Source organism: Miniopterus natalensis, chromosome 6, assembly GCF_054644295.1.
Source record: "Miniopterus natalensis isolate mMinNat1 chromosome 6, mMinNat1.hap1, whole genome shotgun sequence".
In the NCBI taxonomy this organism is placed as follows: domain Eukaryota; kingdom Metazoa; phylum Chordata; class Mammalia; order Chiroptera; family Miniopteridae; genus Miniopterus; species Miniopterus natalensis.
The window spans coordinates 36,866,033-36,885,553 of record NC_142086.1 but is presented as its reverse complement, the minus strand read 5'-3'; the positions used below and the strand labels follow the sequence as shown (position 1 = coordinate 36,885,553).

The 19,521-nt window shown below is 37.2% G+C and overlaps 1 protein-coding gene across 1 annotated transcript; it reads right to left on the bottom strand.

The window, feature by feature from the left end:
• SLC35A5 (solute carrier family 35 member A5) lies at positions 1 to 19,495 on the bottom strand. The gene is made up of 7 exons (XM_016200212.2): positions 19,279 to 19,495; positions 18,351 to 18,497; positions 13,753 to 13,851; positions 12,274 to 12,407; positions 9,714 to 9,781; positions 2,783 to 3,563; positions 1 to 1,433 (listed from the first exon to the last, which is right to left on the bottom strand). The coding sequence occupies exons 2-7, from the start codon at positions 18,478 to 18,480 to the stop codon at positions 1,365 to 1,367; spliced, it is 1,281 nt and encodes a 426-aa protein (XP_016055698.2). The 5' UTR covers positions 18,481 to 18,497; positions 19,279 to 19,495; the 3' UTR covers positions 1 to 1,364.
• Between the last annotated feature and the right edge of the window lie 26 nt (positions 19,496 to 19,521).

Here is a 19,521-nt window from a genome sequence, read left to right as displayed (position 1 = left end):
ATAATTATTTTATTTATAAATTTCCACCAACTCTCACCAGTCATATTAGTCTGCACATCACAGATGGGTTATATAATAGTATTATCTTATGTTCATCTGTATAAAAGTTAGGGGAAAGAAGAATCGACCGCATGAAAATGATACCTTAAGGCTCACATTCACAGTGTCCTGCTCTGTAAACACACTGGCCTATTAGCTAAAGTTAACTCTTGCCCCATCACTATCCAGCTGCATGACTGTGGGCAAGTCACTTGTTTTCTCATTTTTTAATTATCACCTGACTTCTCTACCTCAGAGTCAATTGGCTGCATGCAAAAATGTTGAAAAATACCATGCAATTGAAATGTGAAATATTATTACTATAAAGTGGTTTATTTAGTATTGGCCTTCCTCTTTTTAAAGTAATACTATTCATATTTCAGTAAAAGTCATTTGTTTGCAAAGTGACCCTTTCAAAAAGAATTTTTAGGCATTAGTCTTAGTGACAATCTGGAATGATTCTGAGGCCAGTGTCTCAACTCTTAGGAACTGGATATGATATACAATTACCTTAAGTTCTGATTAATAGCTAATAAAATGAAATAGCTTATTCTTAGTTCTCTAAAATATAATAATACAAAAATAATAAGGTCAGTCTGAGAAGGAAAAAACCCACCATAGCTTAAGTGCTGTAAAATACAAGTGATAACTGGTAACTGGGAACCAATTTTCACCTAAACTGAAGCTTATTTGTGTAGCACATTGAAAGATAATCACTAAAAACCAAATTCTCTATGAATTCCTAAAAATTAAAATTCTGAGATTTTGTTTCTGAAAAATTGCTTCTTCGGTAAAATATTTAGCATAGGATATATTAACCTCAAATCGATGCTGTAGCCAGATGGAACAGTCTTTCAATAAAATTTTTTAGAAAAAGTTATGTTGCTTTTAAATGGCAAAATGTGTATCTCCAGGGCCTTAAAATTCAAGGGGCAACCTGGGTGATGTTTATAATGATAAAAAAAAGTGAAGACTTTGGCAAACAGAGTAGAACTACATAATTATAAATATTTAGTCAACTGATCTCTATTTGTATATTTACGGGATACAGCTACCGTGATTATTACAAGGTTTTTGGAACCTTGGACAACAAGGAAAATAATTTATGAATATAGCTTGTTGATTTATCAAGTTCCTTAGACCTTTTTAGCCTTTGAGTACTCTGAGCCTTGGGTAGAACTGTTTAGGGAGTAGTTGGATATATGCACAGAGCATTTTGCTCTGGAAATGTTCTTGGTTTATCGAAGTGAAAAGATGAAAATTACACATGCTGAAAATGTGAAAGAAAACAAGGTTGTGAGACCTGCCAACTATTTGGGTACCTATTAGAAAGTATCTTCATCTGACTCGATGGCATTCTTGGGCTTGGTAAGTCTTTCCAGTTCCTCTCCATCCTAAAGCAAAAATGAAATCAGTAATTAATTAAAACAAAATAGAAATGTAATGTTTTAATGATTATGAAATAGAAAGCTCACTAACAAATCATGGATTTTATTTCATTAAACTATAGACGTAATCTGGTCAATTGAAATTAAATAAATACTGAAGTTTCTGGAAAGTTAATTTGAGATGTCTAATGAGATCATGAAAAACTGAACTAAAACTCAGTACTTGAATTTCAAAGTTAACATGAACAAAGTAAGGAGTACCCTCTGCTGGTCTTGAAGGGAAATGACTAAAGATTAGAGAAAGGAACTAGGCCTTATTACCTAAATTGATATTCTTTTACCTAAAAAGTAGAGCAAGCAGTATTATCAGACCACTGGAAAAGAACACAGGACTTTTGAATCTATACTCTGGCTGAGATCATGGCATTTGGGACTCAAGATTCTAATTTTTTCATCTGAATAATCTCTTGTATCACCATTTCAGAGACAATACTGAGGAAAGCTCCAGCATGAACTCTAATAAGAAAGAGATCAATTTTTTCACAGAATAAAATTTTCATTGTGTAAAATATTTCATATTTAGTGTTCATGAAAATTGTAAATTTAAAGTTAGGGAAGTCTATTTCATCTTTTATTTATAACAAATATTTAACTTCTCGCGTTTCCAAAAGATTATTAATTTGCTAATAACATGACTGACAGACTCTCCTAAAACAATAAGCAACTGGCAGAATGATCCTTATTCAAAATAACTGCAACAGTATTTTTCTAGAAAATATTTTTCTCTTCTAAGATGCTTTTGACAACCACCGCTTTGGTGAGATGAACAATGCCTGTCCATCTGGTGTACTGTGACTACAGGGAAAATTAAGGAGCCAGTATTTTTCCATGTATGTTTAGTAAGACTTACTAATGTTGAAGATCAAATTTTCTTATGAATGAGGCTTATTTCCCCAACAGTGGTGGAGTAGAAAGAGTAATGAGGTAGGAGTCAGACCTCATGGGTATAGTACCAGTTCTTAGCCTCTCTGAGTCTGTTTCTTTACTTGTAAAACTAGGGAGACTGGACAAGATAATCTGTGAGGCATCTTCCAGTTCTGTGACTCTATAATACTCTGATATAACTAGCACATAAGGTCCTTAAGACTGTGATTTATATTTTCCCCGGAACCCTGATAGCATTATCACGAGCCCTTGCACATAAGAAAACCAGTAAGTTTGTTGAATAAATTTTTAAAAGTCAGAGAGATCTGATACATCCTTTGATAAATCAGCACTAATCTATTTCTATTCTTGTGTAAGTATGCTTTGACTGGGGGAAGAACAGGCAAAAAGCAGTATCTTCACAAACTTACCCCACTGGAGCGCTCCCAAAGACGGCCACTTAGATCTCGGATCTTTTCTTGCCTAGGTCCATATTCCAGATCTCGGGACTTGCTGGCATTATAAATAAATATGGCAAGAAGAACAGATGGGGCTTCTAAGAAAAACTCCAGGGAGGGCCTGAAGTCAAAGACCAGGACAGACACTGTTGTGATGATGACAGTGGTAACCTGGGCCATCAAGACATGGAACATGTTATCCAAATACTTCAGAATGAAAGCCACCGAGAGGCCCTGGAATGCATTTACAAAAATAAGGGCTATTGAAAATGCATTATGGCCATAAAAAAACCCACAGTTCTTAATCTGAACACGGTTACCACTCTGAAGGCCCAGGGTCAGCCCATTAAAAAGAACGCCAAAGAAATAGAGCTTGCTGTTCTGTATGAAGATGTTTTCAGCGAGCTGGTTCCCCTCCTTCAATATCTTTTCATTATAGATATTGGCCATCGAAGAAGTAAAACACTGGACTATAATAAGAACATGGCCCAAGCCAAGATGGATGTGACTGAACACCCTGACCGTGGCATTCCACCTAGAGTCAGAAAAAGTCCACTCCTTTGCTGTGCAATTGTCCTTTCTGAGACACTCATTTCTGAAAACAAGGCAAGAATTGGATGGGCTGAAGAAAGCGTCGTGGTGGAATCCATGCCCTGCTAGGTTACGCTGTGATGTTTTGGTCCCAGCAGTGAGGGCCACAATAGAGAAAAACAGAATCAGAAGGGAAGCCCACTGTATCCAGTTTAGATGCCTCCTGTTCAAAGATGAAAAACAAGATTTTACTATTGGGTTTTTCCCTTCCCGTATCAACTGTTTCTGCTGAAAACTCAGACACTTGAGTACTTGGTCAAATAAACTGTACCCAGTTTTTGGCAGGATCCCCCACAATTCAAGTTAGTGTCTCCACTTCTTAAAATCGAGATTTTTGTTCACTCATAATAAACGTCCCTTAAGACCACTCAGTCACTTCACCTATTTACGTTTCCTTTGAGCCTACAGGCTTAACTAAACTTCCTTTCTACCTCCAGAGCTGATCTTGGACCTTTGGAAGAAAAACTTTCTTACTATAAAGCAAATTATAGAAGAGATTCTCAATCTGGTTTTCATGAACCAGAATGTGATGAACTTCACATACGTGAATCCTTGCAGTGCATGACACATCTATCCAGGTGAATTCTCAGCCCTCCCCCAACCTGGAGACCCTTCAAAGCTCTGTCAAGTTTCAAAGGTATTCACAGCCCCAAAAAGATTTATGGAAGTTGACTCCCAGATCCATGATCTAATCATACTTATAGCAAACTAATTGATAAGGCAAGGCAAGTATGTTTTTAGTATTTAATTTTTTAAAGTCTTAACAGTGCTTTATTTATTTTGCCTAACAACAAACTTGTGGGACATAGAAGATATACATTATTATTATCCTGTTTTGTGAATTCATTCAGTTTAACAGATGTAAGCAGCTACGATGTGCCTGGTATCCTGGGAAGATAAAGACTTGATGTCCATCCTCGAGGAATTTACACTTTAATAGGGAGAGAGCCATGAAACTAAATGACAATATAATGTGTGACAAGTGGTACACAGAACTGGGGTACAGTGAAGAAGGAACATTTGAGCCTGTAAGGGAGTCAGGTATTGCTTCAAAGAAATGATCCTTGAGTGGAAAGATGAAAAATAACTTGTTTGCCATGTGAAAAGGGAGCTGGTGATATATCCAGGCAGAGGGATGAGTCTATGCAAAGGCAACAAGAATGTATAGTGTTAAGAGGAATAGCTGACTCAGGTTGGGGTTGACAGGGAGGCTCTGGGAGGCAGATCTTCAAGTTTGAAGATGGATTAGTCAGATGAATAAAGGAACACCAGCATGGGGGAAAGAGAATAGCATAAGCAAAGACAGAAGTGTAAAGTAACAGGTAAGAACTAGGAGTTATAAGAATTTAGGAGCATTATTGAGCACAGACCATGGGTCAAGCAATTAATGTTCTACAGGAGGAAACGATGTTCTGAGGGGTTAACTGACCTCTTTAAAGTCATGTATTTATGAAAGGGCAAGGAAGGGATCTGAGCCATGTTTTTCTATGTCTTCCTTCTGGACCAATGCATCTCTTAAGCATAGTAATTCAGAGTTCTCAAGATGTATATACGTCCAATTTCACCAATGCTTCCATAGAGCTTCATGCTATAAAACTGTTAAATGCACAGACCAGCCTAGACAGCACACACCTGTGCACACGATCATGTCTTCTCACGCATACAGTGATGAGGCTAGTGCAGCCCTAGGCCATGAGGCTAGAAACTGTGAACTAGCCACATACATTTCTGAGGATGCAGCTGGTATGCTTTAAATGGAAACAGAAAATAAAGGACAAAAAGTGGGTGCCCAATTTATAAAAATCATTATAACCAATCTGTATGTCAAATCAAATGAGGCAGGGACTGGTTGAAAGAAGGTGAAGAGATTAGCCAAAGAACATATATGCATAACCCATAGACACCGACAACAGTGTGGTGATGGCCAGAGGAAAGGGGGGCAGGGGCTGTGTGGAGATGGGCGGGGGGGGGGGAGATGGGGACATCTGTGATGGTGTCAATAATAAAAATAAAGTTAAAAAAAAAAAAGGAAAAAAAGACAAATAAGGCGATGATCTACAGTTCCTTTAGACGCTTTCAATTCTGATAGCTATGGATTTTCCACTAATACTGACTTTGAGAAAAAGATAATCTAAGGAAATAAAGCCTTAAACAAGCTAAACAGTACTTACTGCAAATAATTACTCATTCAAGGTTATTTTCTTAGGAAGATAAAAATGATTAAGGATCAGGCTGAAAATAGATTTTCAGCAAAGACAATAAAGTTTAATAAATTATCCTGTAAAGTCAGCTGAAAATCTGCCCTCTTACAAATGATGACCGATTGTGCATAGAATAGTTTGCTCCTCAGCTTAGTGGGTGCACAGTAAAGACTCAAACTCTGCACTGTCCCAGTAAAACATTCAGATTGACGCTCAGAGTTGAACACTTGCAGCCAGAATGCTGCTCTGAGGGCCTCTGCTCCCAAGTGAACTGTTTGCTCACAATCTCTGTTTCTTAATGTATTTTTTGCCCGGTGACCTCATTATTGTAATGATATATTTTAATGATTACATAAATGATGAATTATGAGTAAAGAAAAGAACTGCTGTCTTTACGAAAACTAAGTTGAATGCTCTAGGAAAATTAGTTAAAAGGAAATCACAAGATAAAAAACTGCCTGCAATTTAGGTATAGCTGAGCTTATTTTATGATTAGGGAATGAATAATAAAAATCTAGAAGAATCTACTTTAAAAGTACTTTTAAGGACTTGCTCCACTTTAAGAAACTAAAACCACAAATTATGATGTGCAATGCATGTAGGTTCAAGGAAGAAAGAAGGCAAAGAACTCCAATTAGCAAACCCTACACATACTCAAAGACCTTAGCTTTTCATCAAAAGAATAGACATTTACATACCTTAAGTTAAATTGTTTAAAGTATTTTTTTTTTGTAATTCCCTACTTCGAGTTGCCTCTCAACTAACTGAGGGGAAACTCAATTAGGTCTAAATTGTGTCAGATAGGGCATCGGGACCATATCTGGTGGTAGCAAACCAAAGCAGAGCATGAAAATAAAGTGGAAAGATTTACATAAGAGTTTTTACAAAAAACTGTATATAACATATTTCTTAGTAGCAAAAGAGAGTAACCAGGGGCAGATTTATAATGAGAAATTATAAAAAGATTTATCAAGTGAGTGATTTTGGAGAAATGCTTGCCTACTGAGTTGCATTTTTATTTTTCTGCTGGTTCAGAAAGTAAACTTTACCATAACTTTCAAGACACCCATCATGTTTCAAAATGTGTTTTTTAGTAATTTTTTTCCATAGCTTCTCTTTGAAGAAATCAGAGAAACATACACATTCTTTAGGTGAAAACAAGTATCAGTTATCTTTTCCCTCCCTCCCCCAAATTTCAATGTTCATGTTGAAATTATTTACAAAAGCTTAAACAAACAAGATTATACAACTCTGCCAAGCTTTAAGAGCAAACCAGTAAGGCTCTGAGGCCTACCACCAGTTTCTACTTTGAACCAATGTCTATATTTCAAAGAACAAATCTATATATTCACTGGGGTTTTTCTAGAAGATAGTAAGACATTTGGATGTTGATTTTTCCTTCTCCCACTTCTGAATTCTTCCAAATAATTCTTGCATTAGTCACCACTCTTGTTTTTTCCTACCTGTGTAGCCTTATATTCTTTATCTGTATGGAAAGGGTATTTGATGACTCTGCTAGAGTGAAGAGCTATAATATTCTAAATGAAATGAGTCATTTATGACAAATTAAAAATATGTGACAGAACTCAAGCTGCTACTCTTAAGTCAAAATTTTATTGCCCAGGGCAAAAGACCATCAAATGATTCACAGAGTAGATTAAACAGGAAATAACACACAGACAAGCGTACACCACCAACAACAAACTATCAAAACAGAACAAAATTAAGTTGATATTAAAATGTAACAATAGGAAATACTTAAAAGGTATTCTCATAAAAGACAGTATTAGATTTACTATTATACTGTAGCTGTACTATTCAGAGTAGCTGGGAATTAGTGCTTGTGGAAATAATAAAAATGGAGTTATTTTTATTGTTTCTTTAATATAAATAATTTACAAGGAATCAAAACAGAGATATTAACCACAAAGCAAATGCATGTCTAAGAATCAATATCACTGCTCTGAATATCAAGAGGTAAAATATGTGAAAAAAATATTTTAAACTTTAGTTTATAAGAATGTTAATTTTTATTAAAACTAGCAGTAACACAAATAATATTGTAATTAATAGTATTAAAAGCAAATATTTAAAGTTTCCAGTATAGATCTGGATTTGGTTACATTTAGAATTAACTTTGTTAATATAAAATGTTAAATGCTTAAAAATTAACAGGCCTATCTTTGCCCATGGTGGTGCCGCCATGCTCTCTGCCAGAAAAGGGGCAGCTCATTTCAAGTTGGTCCCTCTGTCCCCAGCCTTGTCCACCCCAGATACTCTCTCCTCTACAGTCAAAGGGAGTCACTCAATCACTGCAAAATGCAGTGGTTCTGGGCTCCAAGCACAGGCGCAGCTTGAGATCAATCAATCTATGGATGAATGGGGACAATGGCTATATCTGCCACATGGGGTCAATGTAGGGTTACGTCAAAATAGGGTGGAAAGGCCCTCAATGCAGTCCTTGGCCCTGAGTCCTTAATGTTTTATCATCACTGCCTGGCTGAGAACCTCCCTGGCCCCATTGCCTACAGGACAGTTGAATCGGCTCTGGGCAAGTAGGGTCTAAGTGGCCCCTCATCTTGGCTTCAGAGCCATGGCTCATGCCCTAGAATCAAACTACTGGCCAATTTCAAGTTAGGCAATACATACTTTATATCTTCTCTTTGATAAATTTAGTTTTAAATTGATGTAATTTTGACACAATACAGTGACATAATACATATTATGTATTATATAATAACAAGTATAATACCATGTGTGCTCATAAACTATCATTTCAGAGGGAAAAAAATTTCATTTTAAAAGAACATGTTTTTGAGAACTTTGCTCCCTTATTATATAGTGAACCTTTTATTATGTGTCAGAGATAACTTTTTTCCCTCTATGGAAGTGCATCTCTAATTTTATCACAGGAATCAACATAAAATATTATTGCTTATATATATTTTCTCAGAAGCCAACTTTTTATCCTACAAAGTGGCTTTCATGCTGATCCATTTTTGGAATTGCATTCTTCAATATGCTAGTTGAATTATTTTCACAATTATAAATAAAATGAAAAAAATTTGTAAAATAAGATGCAAAAGCAAACTTCGGTGTACTGTAACATTTAAATTGGATGACACGAAATGTTTCTTTTTTTCTATCTTACATTAACCACTAAATTGAATGTTTCCTCAGGATAAAAGAAAATCTTTTAGGAATTCCATGTAATTTATGTACTGAAGGCATCATGGAGTCAACAAATACTTATTGAGTACCTATATACCAAGCCATTCATTGTTCTGTACATATAAAGTAGAAGCTATGACATGGGACATTGAAAAAAAAAAACACAAGAAATTAAAAAGGGAAAGTGAATGCAAAATTATAAAAGAAAACCAATCACAACAAATATAACAAGAAGTTAATTTTATTTTTATCATCATTAAATAACAAATCAAACTGAAGTGTGCAGATCCTGTTTTAACTTAGAATGTTCTGACCTTTGCTTTGCAGCAGTCTATTTAGTTAAACATGTTTATTTTATTCAAAGGTCTTCCTGGAGACACGAAAAACTGGTGATAGAATTTTGAAGTCTAAAAATCTATCATTTTTATTAATTGTAATGTGACTCGATTCCTCATGCAAATACTCTGCCAGTTAGAACTTAAATCATGTACTCATCTCACGCAGTTTAACTAACAATTTGCTACTCTTTATCATCGCCAAACTCCAAACAAAAAATGTGTATTCATTTTAGGAACATTTTGTTTCCTATTACTGTAATAGATTCTTCAAACAAACAAACACACAAACAAAAACATCTCATGAATTCTTTGCTGAAAATCTGGCACTAAAAATTAAAATACTCACACCCCAGTCAATTATTTTGTTGGTTTTTTTTGAGATGCTAAGAAAAAACATCTGAAACATGGAATCACAGAGGACTTAGACAGGCTAGCAGTGCAGCTGCTTTCCAGATGAGTTAAGCAACTTGCCAACACACAAAGCCAATTAGGAATAAAATCCTGGCCATGGGATTTGGAGGGTTCAGTGCTCTGGGTATATCACCTGAAACAAGGTTGTGCCGTTTTAAAGTACCACATATGCTTTCACAACAAGATACTTACTTCAGTACTATCCTGAATAGAAGAGCTGTTGTTATAATGCTAAAATTTGAGAAGATAACAGCCATGGCCTAGAAAGAAAGAAAAGATAGAGTTACAATCCAAATAAAGTACTGACCTTAGAAATCTCCCAGCTTGGTGGTTCACCTGACAAGAAAAGCTTTTTGGTCAAAAACCAGAGGGGTTATTAGGGCAGCTATTTCACTAGAGGATTAAATTCCATTTTTATTGCTTGTTAAATTTATGCAGATATGATCAAATTATTGTGCAGGCTTTCAAAATGTGTTGAAATTCAGCAAATGCCTGTGTAAATAATCTGTATGTGCAGATCTGGAAATACTTATAAACTCTAAAGGTTTAGGTCTGAAATAACAGTTACCAAGGTTCTAAAGCATACTTTTTCAAGCTTTCAAAGTGCTTTATAGACCTTTAATACTGTTTCTATGGGTGAGGAGAAGGCAGGTTCTTTTAGGCCCATTTATACATTAAGATAATTGAGATACAGGTTTTTAAGTATCCTTACTGTTGTAGGAACTGAATCAATTTTCCTGGTTGAACTGTAGTGACTCAATACCAGTGATTCACTACCAAACTCATATTTAACAGTCCTTTGGATTTATTCACATTGTTCTAAAAACTTAGAAATGTGTTGGCCAAATTTTATGAAGGTCTGGTTTTGTAAATTCATTCATATTTCACATGTGAAACTGTGAATCTGAACATGTATACATTTTCACCTAGAAAGTATGGAATTTCATCATTGCCCCTCATAATTGGATCTAACAATATTAATCATTTTTAAAAACAAATCCTCCTTCCTGTCACTTTAAAATGACTGAACCCCAAAGAGTATCAATAATCTTATACAACCAGCACATATGGCTAATATGCAGCTGAATTAAAGAAATAAGAGTAAATTCAAAAATAATTTTCAAAAATTCCAAGGACACAACATTTTCTTTTGAATTTTTATGGGTACTATTTTCAGGTTTTCTCTGTCCTTCTCCATAGGTGAATGCTTGTGAACCACTAGTTAGAAGAGTAGAGGAGATGAGGAATGTGGGTGGTAGGGTGCGGAAGTGGTGGCTCTGACCAGTCACAGTAAGGGCAGTGTAAATGCACTAACCAAGCATCCTGGCTGGCTGATGGATTCTGAAAACTCTTTCTATGCAATAGTATAGAATAATCAAAACACCAGAGCTCTCTGCCCCCAAACTTCTACATATCTCTATTTAATTCTTTCCCATTAGACTTGGGCACAGCAATACACACAATAGGTCATGTGATTTATTTTGTAGTATTTGTGGTTGTACACAATCAGGAAGGAAGAGCAAAGCAGTAAGTTGGAAGAAAAGCAGAAATTGTAATCTTAGTTTGGTACTGAGGATGTAGGAATGGGATAATTTAGATCCTAATCTATTGGATACCAATAAAATACAACAAATATATACTTATTGAATGTGAATAATTATGTCACTGGGTACAAGAATTCTCAGATCTGAAAGAGTGGAAGCAAGAATTTAGGAGAGGACACATTTTAGATGAACGGGCACTTACTAATAACATGGGTCACAGAGATGAAAGGAACTTCAGGTGATCTCCCAGCACAGGCCCCTGCCTTTGATGTGGTGTGGTAATTCTTTTTTACAGAAGGGCAATTGACATAGTAGTTGGGGCTTGCCCAGTTACACAGCTTCTAAATTGTGGAAAGGAATCAAACTCCTGTTTTCTACTACAGTGCTCTGTTGGTCCCTCCTTTTCATCCTACTCGCAAACTAATTTGGCTATATTTAAGAGGCTATACTTATTTATGATAGAAATGCTTGAATTTATCCTTTAAAACTTGTAACACATTTTGGCAACAATGGCAACAGAAATCTTCATTTTATAAAACATTAGGGGAAAATACACACATGGCTCAAACTGAGTAATAGGTAAGAACAGAAGACCAAATTTTAATTCTGATTACTAATGGTTCTCTAAATTGGCCTGGAGAATGCCAAGAGAGATAAGAAATATTCCTAGTATTATCAGTTATAGGTAGTGTTTAGAGTTGAGAGGATACAATCTCTACCTTTAAAGTACTTACTGGTTAAATGACAGGACTAACAACAAGAAAATCGTACAAAAAGAATACATATAAACTACATTAAAGCAGGTGTAAGAAAGAGCAGTGCACTGAGTGTATAATTTTCTGAGTTAAGTCTCCTTGGAGGACCTGGATGTTGAGATATTAGAGGCTGGTGATCATAGAATGCCTCAGAAAACAGGCAGATTGGTTAAGGTTACACAAAGAGAGATGGATCCAGATTCAGTGGCCAGGGAGCAACTCCCACAAAATATTCAGCACAGTTTAATACAGCAAACTTTTAAATGAGAGAATCTGGCAAGCAGATTGGTAAGTAAGTACTCAGATGATTCTGGTCAAGCCTCAGGAAGGCCAGGGAGGGCAATGAGAAACTAACAATGCCAAGGAAAATTTAAAAAATAAATTTAAAAAATTAGTCCTGAAATTCATTTCTCTGTTTTTCCCAAAGCTATTTTCTTTGTCATATTTACTTACGGGTTGAAGATAGGAAAGGACATAGAAGACAATCAAATTATCCAGGAAATAAAGAAAGGCTGGAACAGACCACTTCATGAAATTAAAGAATTCCCTCCAGGAAGCACATTTCAAGTTTCTACTTTGATGATTTTCTAAAGAAAGAAATACAGCAACAAATAAATGATCTTGGAGAGAATGCACATATTTTTATAGATAGTAAATTGTATTTGACGTTTGACACAATTCTTTAAAAAACATTTCATGAACTTGCTTTCATAAGTGACTATAAGCCTTAAGAAATCAAAGACAATGTGGAATTTCATTATGTATTGTCTTTCGGCACCCCACCACTGTGCCTCATCACTGACAATTAGCAACACTTTAGGATTACTGATTCTCCTAATTCCTGTTAACCTGACATAGAACTATCACTTAAGGCAATTGAGGATATACGTATGTTTCTCTTAGTTCTCTGAGAGCATAAAACCAAGAGAGAGATCAACAAATTAAAATAAGTAGGAAAAAAAATTCAAGTGTTCATGCTGGTATTCCCCAGCCCACTCCCTGGGAGTGAGGGATCAGGAAAGGGAGATACTAGGTGAAAATTTATATCTAGGGAAGTAGAGAAAATTAACTTTTTAACTTTTACTAATCCTAGTATGAGCTACTGTCCCATTTCCAGATTTTCAAAAACTAAGGAAGGTACTATAACAGAGAGAATGTAAAATAAAATGAAAAGATAGAAAATTTAAGTTTAAGCCCTGTGAATAATGCATGAATTTCAAGAGATTAAGAAATGTATTTCACTAACTGGAAACTTTGCACAGATTGAAACCCTTGAGTGTGACAAGACACCTTCTTGTACAAGCCCTTGAATAAATTCTGTTTACCTCTTTTGGGAAGGCAGATCAAAGTAGTAGAGAGAAAAGGCTCAATAATTGGGAAATGTACAAGAAGAATTAATACGTATTAAGAGCCACAAAAGGCTAGATACTTCAGATTTGAGGAAGGATTAACAGCCTTATTTGATAGATGATGAAACCAGAGCTCAGAAAAATTAAAGTAATCTGCTCCAAAATACAGTTTCCCTGACTCCAATTTGCTCTACTGCCTCCAGTGAAGGAATCAGTGACTGCTTTGCAATGTGCTACATACTAAGTCAGATAGGAGTAATTTAAAAAATCTTGAACTTGAGTAATAACTAACTCAATGTATGACCCATTACAAGAACAAGCTACAAGGTGGAGCAATGGACAGGACACTAGAAAACATGGGTTGGAGTCCCGGCTTTGCCCTCTGCTACCCAGAACTGCATAAGACTTTCTCTTTGAGCCCATTTCTCTACCTGCAAAATATGGATAATCATACTTATGCTTGTATTTTAGCATCCTCATATATAAAATTAATGGGCTAAATGCTATAAAATGTTCCAGCCAGTTCTAAAATTTTTTGCTTTTGTGATTTTCAATACATATATAGCAATGTTTCAAGACTTACCTTTTTTTATAACCCAGAATGATACAAGCACACAGAACACCAGCTTCACTAGTTCTGAGCACACATTCACAGTAGTTGGAAGATAATCATATTTGTTCTCTGAAATGTAACAGAAATTTTTTTAATTGTTCCATACAATGCTTACATAACTGTATAATAATTTAGTTAATAATTTAGAGTTGTTTTTAAACTTAAAAGCTGGATTTTAATACTGTTTATATTAAACATCCAATTGCTTTGCTTTTTTGGATTTTTAAATCAATTCACCTACTGTTTTATCTGTCCCTACCCTACTCAGCATTTTATTATCCTTGAATTTGATATATATGCCTCTCATGTTTTTATCCAAGTTGCTGATAAATATGTTGAGGAGGCTAGGGCTATGGGCAATAAAAGCTTTGTGGAATGGCATTAGAGACTGCCTTCTAAATTGACCATTAATCAATATTCAGGGCCTGACTCCTCAAACAGCTATGAATTTATCTGGCTGAATTATTATCCAGCTCATGGTGCCTCTTGTGGGACTTGTTAGCCTTGTACCCAGCTCAAGGTATACTCTGTGATATTGCCTTAACCAAGAGTTTTCCTTTCTGTTTTAAATCATGGCACACATAGACAGTATTTGTTTGGCACTCTGGAACAAATGGTACATTGGGGTAAAAGAAGGAAGCTATTTGAGGCAAGAGTCAGCTGGTACAGGGTGCTGGCTACTCTGCTGAAAGAAAATACTCTGACACATCCAAGAACCCATTGAGGCACTGAATTTACAAGTCAATCTAATTAGGAAATGAAGTTTAGTTAACACATGCCTTGGTCTTAGCTGTTACCTATGTCTTTTCCAAATGCTTACAAACAATTTGCTCTATAATTTTGCCAAACGACAAACAGATTAGGTTCTATTTTCAGGAACGCATTTTTCCCCCTTTTGAAAACATCTTCTTGTTTCCCTTGGTCATCATATTAAAAACCCAAACTGCCAAGTACAGAAGAAAAACACCAACTTGACATTCTTTTTCCCCCAAACACCCTGTCTTCCTCTTTTCTGTGGTTTCCCTTGACTTTCTCAACATAAGCACAATTCTTTATTCATCTCTGATCCTGTAGCACCACCTATAAACCTCTTTAACAGTACTTATCACATTGTATTAAAGTTATTTTTTATACATGTATCTTATCTTTAGAATATAAGCTCCTTATGAGAAAAGGACCATGTTAGTCATCTTCATATACCTGGTAGTTTATGGTGTTTTGCACTTAGTAGGCACTTAATAAATGTTAACTTGAATTTCATTATTTGCCTGTTAAATTTTTACATAATTCAAAGCCTAGTTAAAAGATTTCCTCCTCCCTTTTCTGAGCTCTAAGCTAGAGTGAAATCACACTCTATTTTCCTCCAATAACACTTGCATTGATCTCTATAATGATATACACCAGCAAACATGCACACATAAGAATGGGGTGGAGGTACAGGCTTTGGAACACAACTCTTAAACTCTTGTCACTGCTCTTCCATTTTTTAAAAAAATTTTTTTTTAATATATCTTTATTGATTTCAGAGAGAGGAAAGGAGAGGGAGAGAGAGAGAAACATCAATGATGAGTCACTGATCGGTTGCCTCCTGCACGCCCCCAGCTGGGGATCGAGCCCACAACCTGGGCATGTGCCCCGACCGGGAATTGAACCCCAATCGCCTGAATCTTAGGTCGACGCTCAACTGCTGAGCCATGCCTGGCTGGGCTCTTCAATTCATTCTTGTTTCTATTTTCTTGTAGTTTTCTCATGGTGGATTCCAAACTGTGTCTCAGCATCATGTGGGACCTCCCTCCACTTACCTTTTGCCCACACTCACATACTTTATCTACATTACATCCATCCTCACTGGTTTCCCTTTAGTCCCCCCAAGAACGGGCCATAGCCCCACTATTAACCCATTCTTCCCTTTAAAATCTTCCCTTATCTTCAGGGACTTTGCTCCAATAAGTAATTCCTCTGGCTTCAGTTATCTTCTATCTTTCTATTAACTGGTCTCCTCCCCTTGGCCTATAAATATGTTCAAAGGTCTCTCCTCCAAAAAACAAAACACTGTATAAGCTCCTGCCCCTCTAACTACCATACTTTCTCCTTCTCTCCCTAAAACCATGTCAACATTCATTATCTCCATTTTGCTCACTTCCAATTGGGTCTTGTCCCCAAGCAATCTTATTTCTGATCTCACCACTGCACTCAACCTACCTACTTTTGAGATTACTAAATATCTTCTAATTACTAATTCCAAAGGGCATGTTTCAATCTTTATCTTATTATGATGTTGCAATTCCCTGCCTTCAAACTTGTTCCTTTCCATCTATGAGTCATGTGCATTTAGTTCTCTGCTAACAATTCCTTCTTAACATCCTTCTGAGTGTCAGCATGCTGGTTAAATGTTGGCATTCCTCAGGGTTCTGTCCTTGGCTCTATTTTCTCATTTTGCATGCTTACCCTTAATGAGCCCTCTGCTTCTAGGGTTTTAAATATAATAGTAATGTCTCCAAAGCTGTATTCTGGAACATTTAATGATCACTAAACATATGCATATGAATAACTACTTTGTATTTATTCATTAATTGGTATTTCCTTCACATGTGTGATGTGCTAGACACTACAGGATATTGCAATGAACAAGTACACAGTTACCAACCTCAAGGAAGGTACATAGCTAAAACTCTGTAATCTCTCTGAACTCTGTCCAACCTGTTCTTCCTCCTAAGAGTCTTCACCTCAACTGAGAACACCACTGATCCACTTAGCACTCCAAACAGAAAACTTGGAGCTATCCAGCATTTCATTTCCTTTAATCTCCACATTCAATATATTCTCCAAATCCATCTTTTCTATGTTTAGAATATTTCTTGAATCTATTTTCTTTTCTGTTCCTACTTCCAAAGCCTTGGTTAGTCTCTATCATCTGTGGCTTGAATTTGCCATAACCCCGTAACTGGCCACCCGCTTCCAGTCTCTTCCTCTTTCATCCATCCTCCATCCAGCTTAAGTCTTTTTCGTTTTCCCCTTCTGTTTATAATCCTTCAAGTACTCCCTATTCCCCAGACTCTAAGGTTTAGAGAATCAAGTCCCAGACCCTAAGCATGGCATATGAAGTCCTTAACTACCTGATCACTGCTTCTCTCTCCGGCCAAGCATTCCTTTTCACTCTCCTCTGAGTCCTTAAAATTTTTGCTCAGTAATTCTGAACTACATGTTCTCACAACCGATCCTGCTTTTATATGCATCTGTTTGTTTTTACAGGCTGTTGACTCTGTTTTGAATATCCCTGACCACCTTGTATTCTTGTGAATCAAATGTCACGTTATCAAGGAAGTGTTCCCTTATCCCCTTGCACTCTACATCATCCTCTCCCAGACATAATATACTCACTTTCTACTCTGAACTATTTCTTCATCTTTGGTTTAGAACTGCATTTTTTGTATTGTATTTTCACGATGTACTTACATGTATGTCTCTCCTAATAAACAGAGTTCTTGAGAACTAGGTCTAGGCCTTAGGCACTTTAAACCCTGTTTATACTTAGTCTGGGGCCTGGCAGATAAATGCTAATGAAGTAGAGACTTATATACACATCTGACTTCCCAAGCAGACATTAAAGGTCTTGGTGTCACCTGGCCAGGCGTGGCTCAGTGGTTGAGCATCGACCTATGATCCAAGAGACCAAGGTTCAATTCCCAGTCAGGGCACATGCCTGGGTTGCAGGCTCAATCCCCAGTCAGGGGCGCACAGGAGGCAGCTGATCAATGACAACTCTCTCATCATGGGTGTTTCTCTCTATCTCTCTCCCTCTCCCTTCCTCTCTCTGAAATCAATAAAGATATGTTTTTTTTAAAAATAAAGTCGTCCGGCCGGGCGTGACTAAAAGGCTAAGCGTTGACCTAGGATCCAGGTGATCGGGGTTCAATTTCCAGTCAGGGCATATGCCCTGGTTGTGGGTTTGATCAATGACTCTCTCATCATTGATGTTTCTATCTCTCTCTCCCTCTCCTTTCCTCTCTCTGAAATCAATAAAGATATATTTTTTAAAAAAAGTCATGGTTTCATAATTTTATGTGTACTTAGTAACTCATGAGACGTGGACAATACAATTCTGTGGAAGTGTTTAAATACAAATTCTTACATTTAAAAAAAATGCAGATCTTCTTGAACACATATTTATCAGAGCAAATAATCTGTATTGTCCCATTGATACAGTAAGATCAGAAATGCCAAGTGACCAAATATACCCTCCTGCCTATTTAAAAATAAGTTATAATTATACATATCGCTATAGGTCCAGATACATTGGTTGAATAAAGCAACAGGCAGATGTTATCTGTTCTTTAAAGGGTTGGATCCTGGACTCGGCTGACCCAAACTTCACTAATGATCAAAAACTTTTCTTGCTAACGAATGAAAGGTTAAAAAAATCAAATTTAAACATTCTTCATCATTCACATGAAGCAGACTACTTGAAAGGGTATTATCCCCATTTTATACACAAGGAAACCAAAGACAGGACAAAGAATGTGTGATGAGACGGAAGTGCTCCGTACATATTCCAAGTCTTAACTTACCTTCATTGGCTGAATATTTTACCAACAGGATTCGACTTGAACTTAAAACAATGAATATGGCCCCTAGCAAGAATGTATACATTGTTGACAAGGAGCATAAATTGGGATGACCACAGCACTTGCTTTCCATTCCAGTTTTCTAATAGCCTAAAAGACAAGAATAAGTCCATGAGCAACCCTGCCGGCAGATTAAGGATCATGCAAATGCCACTCATTTGTGAAGAACAGAAATCTTCCCCAGCCACCCTGCTGGCTGTGTCTATGATCAAAATGAAGAAAGCTGAGGAACACAAGAGAAACTAAGGAGAAAGGAGAGAGTAAAAATGTGATAGGAAGGGTAACTCTAGAGACAGAAAAGGCAAGGACCGGATTAGAAGTGCTGCCAGAGGCAGCAAGCGGGTTAACTGACACTTTGGGATTGCAAGATTTTGCAGAAAAGCAATTCTTTAACTTTCATTTTTATCAGCGACTTTGCTCTAGAAGGCGAGAATTTTAGATTTGCTTTTCTCTCTTCCGTTGCAGTTCTTCCCTAGGAGGAAAAAGAGCTTGCTTGGGAAGGTTTCGTTACACAGCTGCTAACATACTGAACTAGTGCTGGGAGGAGGACAGAACTTAGAAATCAATGACTCTAAAGCCCTCCTTTGATCGGCTGAGGACTAAACTCCAGGCGGGTCAGGTACTTGTCCAAAGCCTCCCAGTGCAGGGAGCGCGCACAGGCCGGGGGGCTAGGTGCGAGGCGGGTATGAAACCCCCAGAGCGACAGCTCGCTCGGGCTCAAAACACAGGGCCAGCGAGACGCTCGCCGGAGGAGGACACATCTCCCTCCGCTGCCAGGGGACGCCTCCGGCACACCTGCGCAGTAGGGCTTTCCTCCGCCGCGCCCACCCTCATACGCACGCGCACTTCTCGGCCCGTCCGGCGCGGTTACCTCAGTTCCTCCCTCGAAGAGCTTCTAGTGGAAGAGCTCCCATCCTAGAGCTGAAATCAGTAACCGACTAGCTCCGCAAAAGCAGCGTTTAAGGTCCATACGCCGGGAAGCTATGGGAGGGAAAGAAAGGCGAAAACGCCTCTGCCCCCGAACCTCCTACTACGATCCAAAAAGCACAATAAAGACCAGATGGGGAGCGGACCCGGCACCCATTGCGCAGGCGCGCTCAGTGTTACGCTTCCG

Bases quoted from the DNA above. Each gene is read 5' to 3' on its own strand.
- SLC35A5 (XM_016200212.2), bottom strand. From the start codon at position 18,480: ATGGAAAGCAAGTGCTGTGGTCATCCCAATTTATGCTCCTTGTCAACA. The intron at 9,782-12,273 runs GTAAGTAAATAT...CTTTCTTTCTAG, and splicing joins TCCTTTCCTATCTTCAACCC to GCCATGGCTGTTATCTTCTC. The intron at 1,434-2,782 runs GTAAGTTTGTGA...TTTTTGCTTTAG, and splicing joins TTTGGGAGCGCTCCAGTGGG to GATGGAGAGGAACTGGAAAG.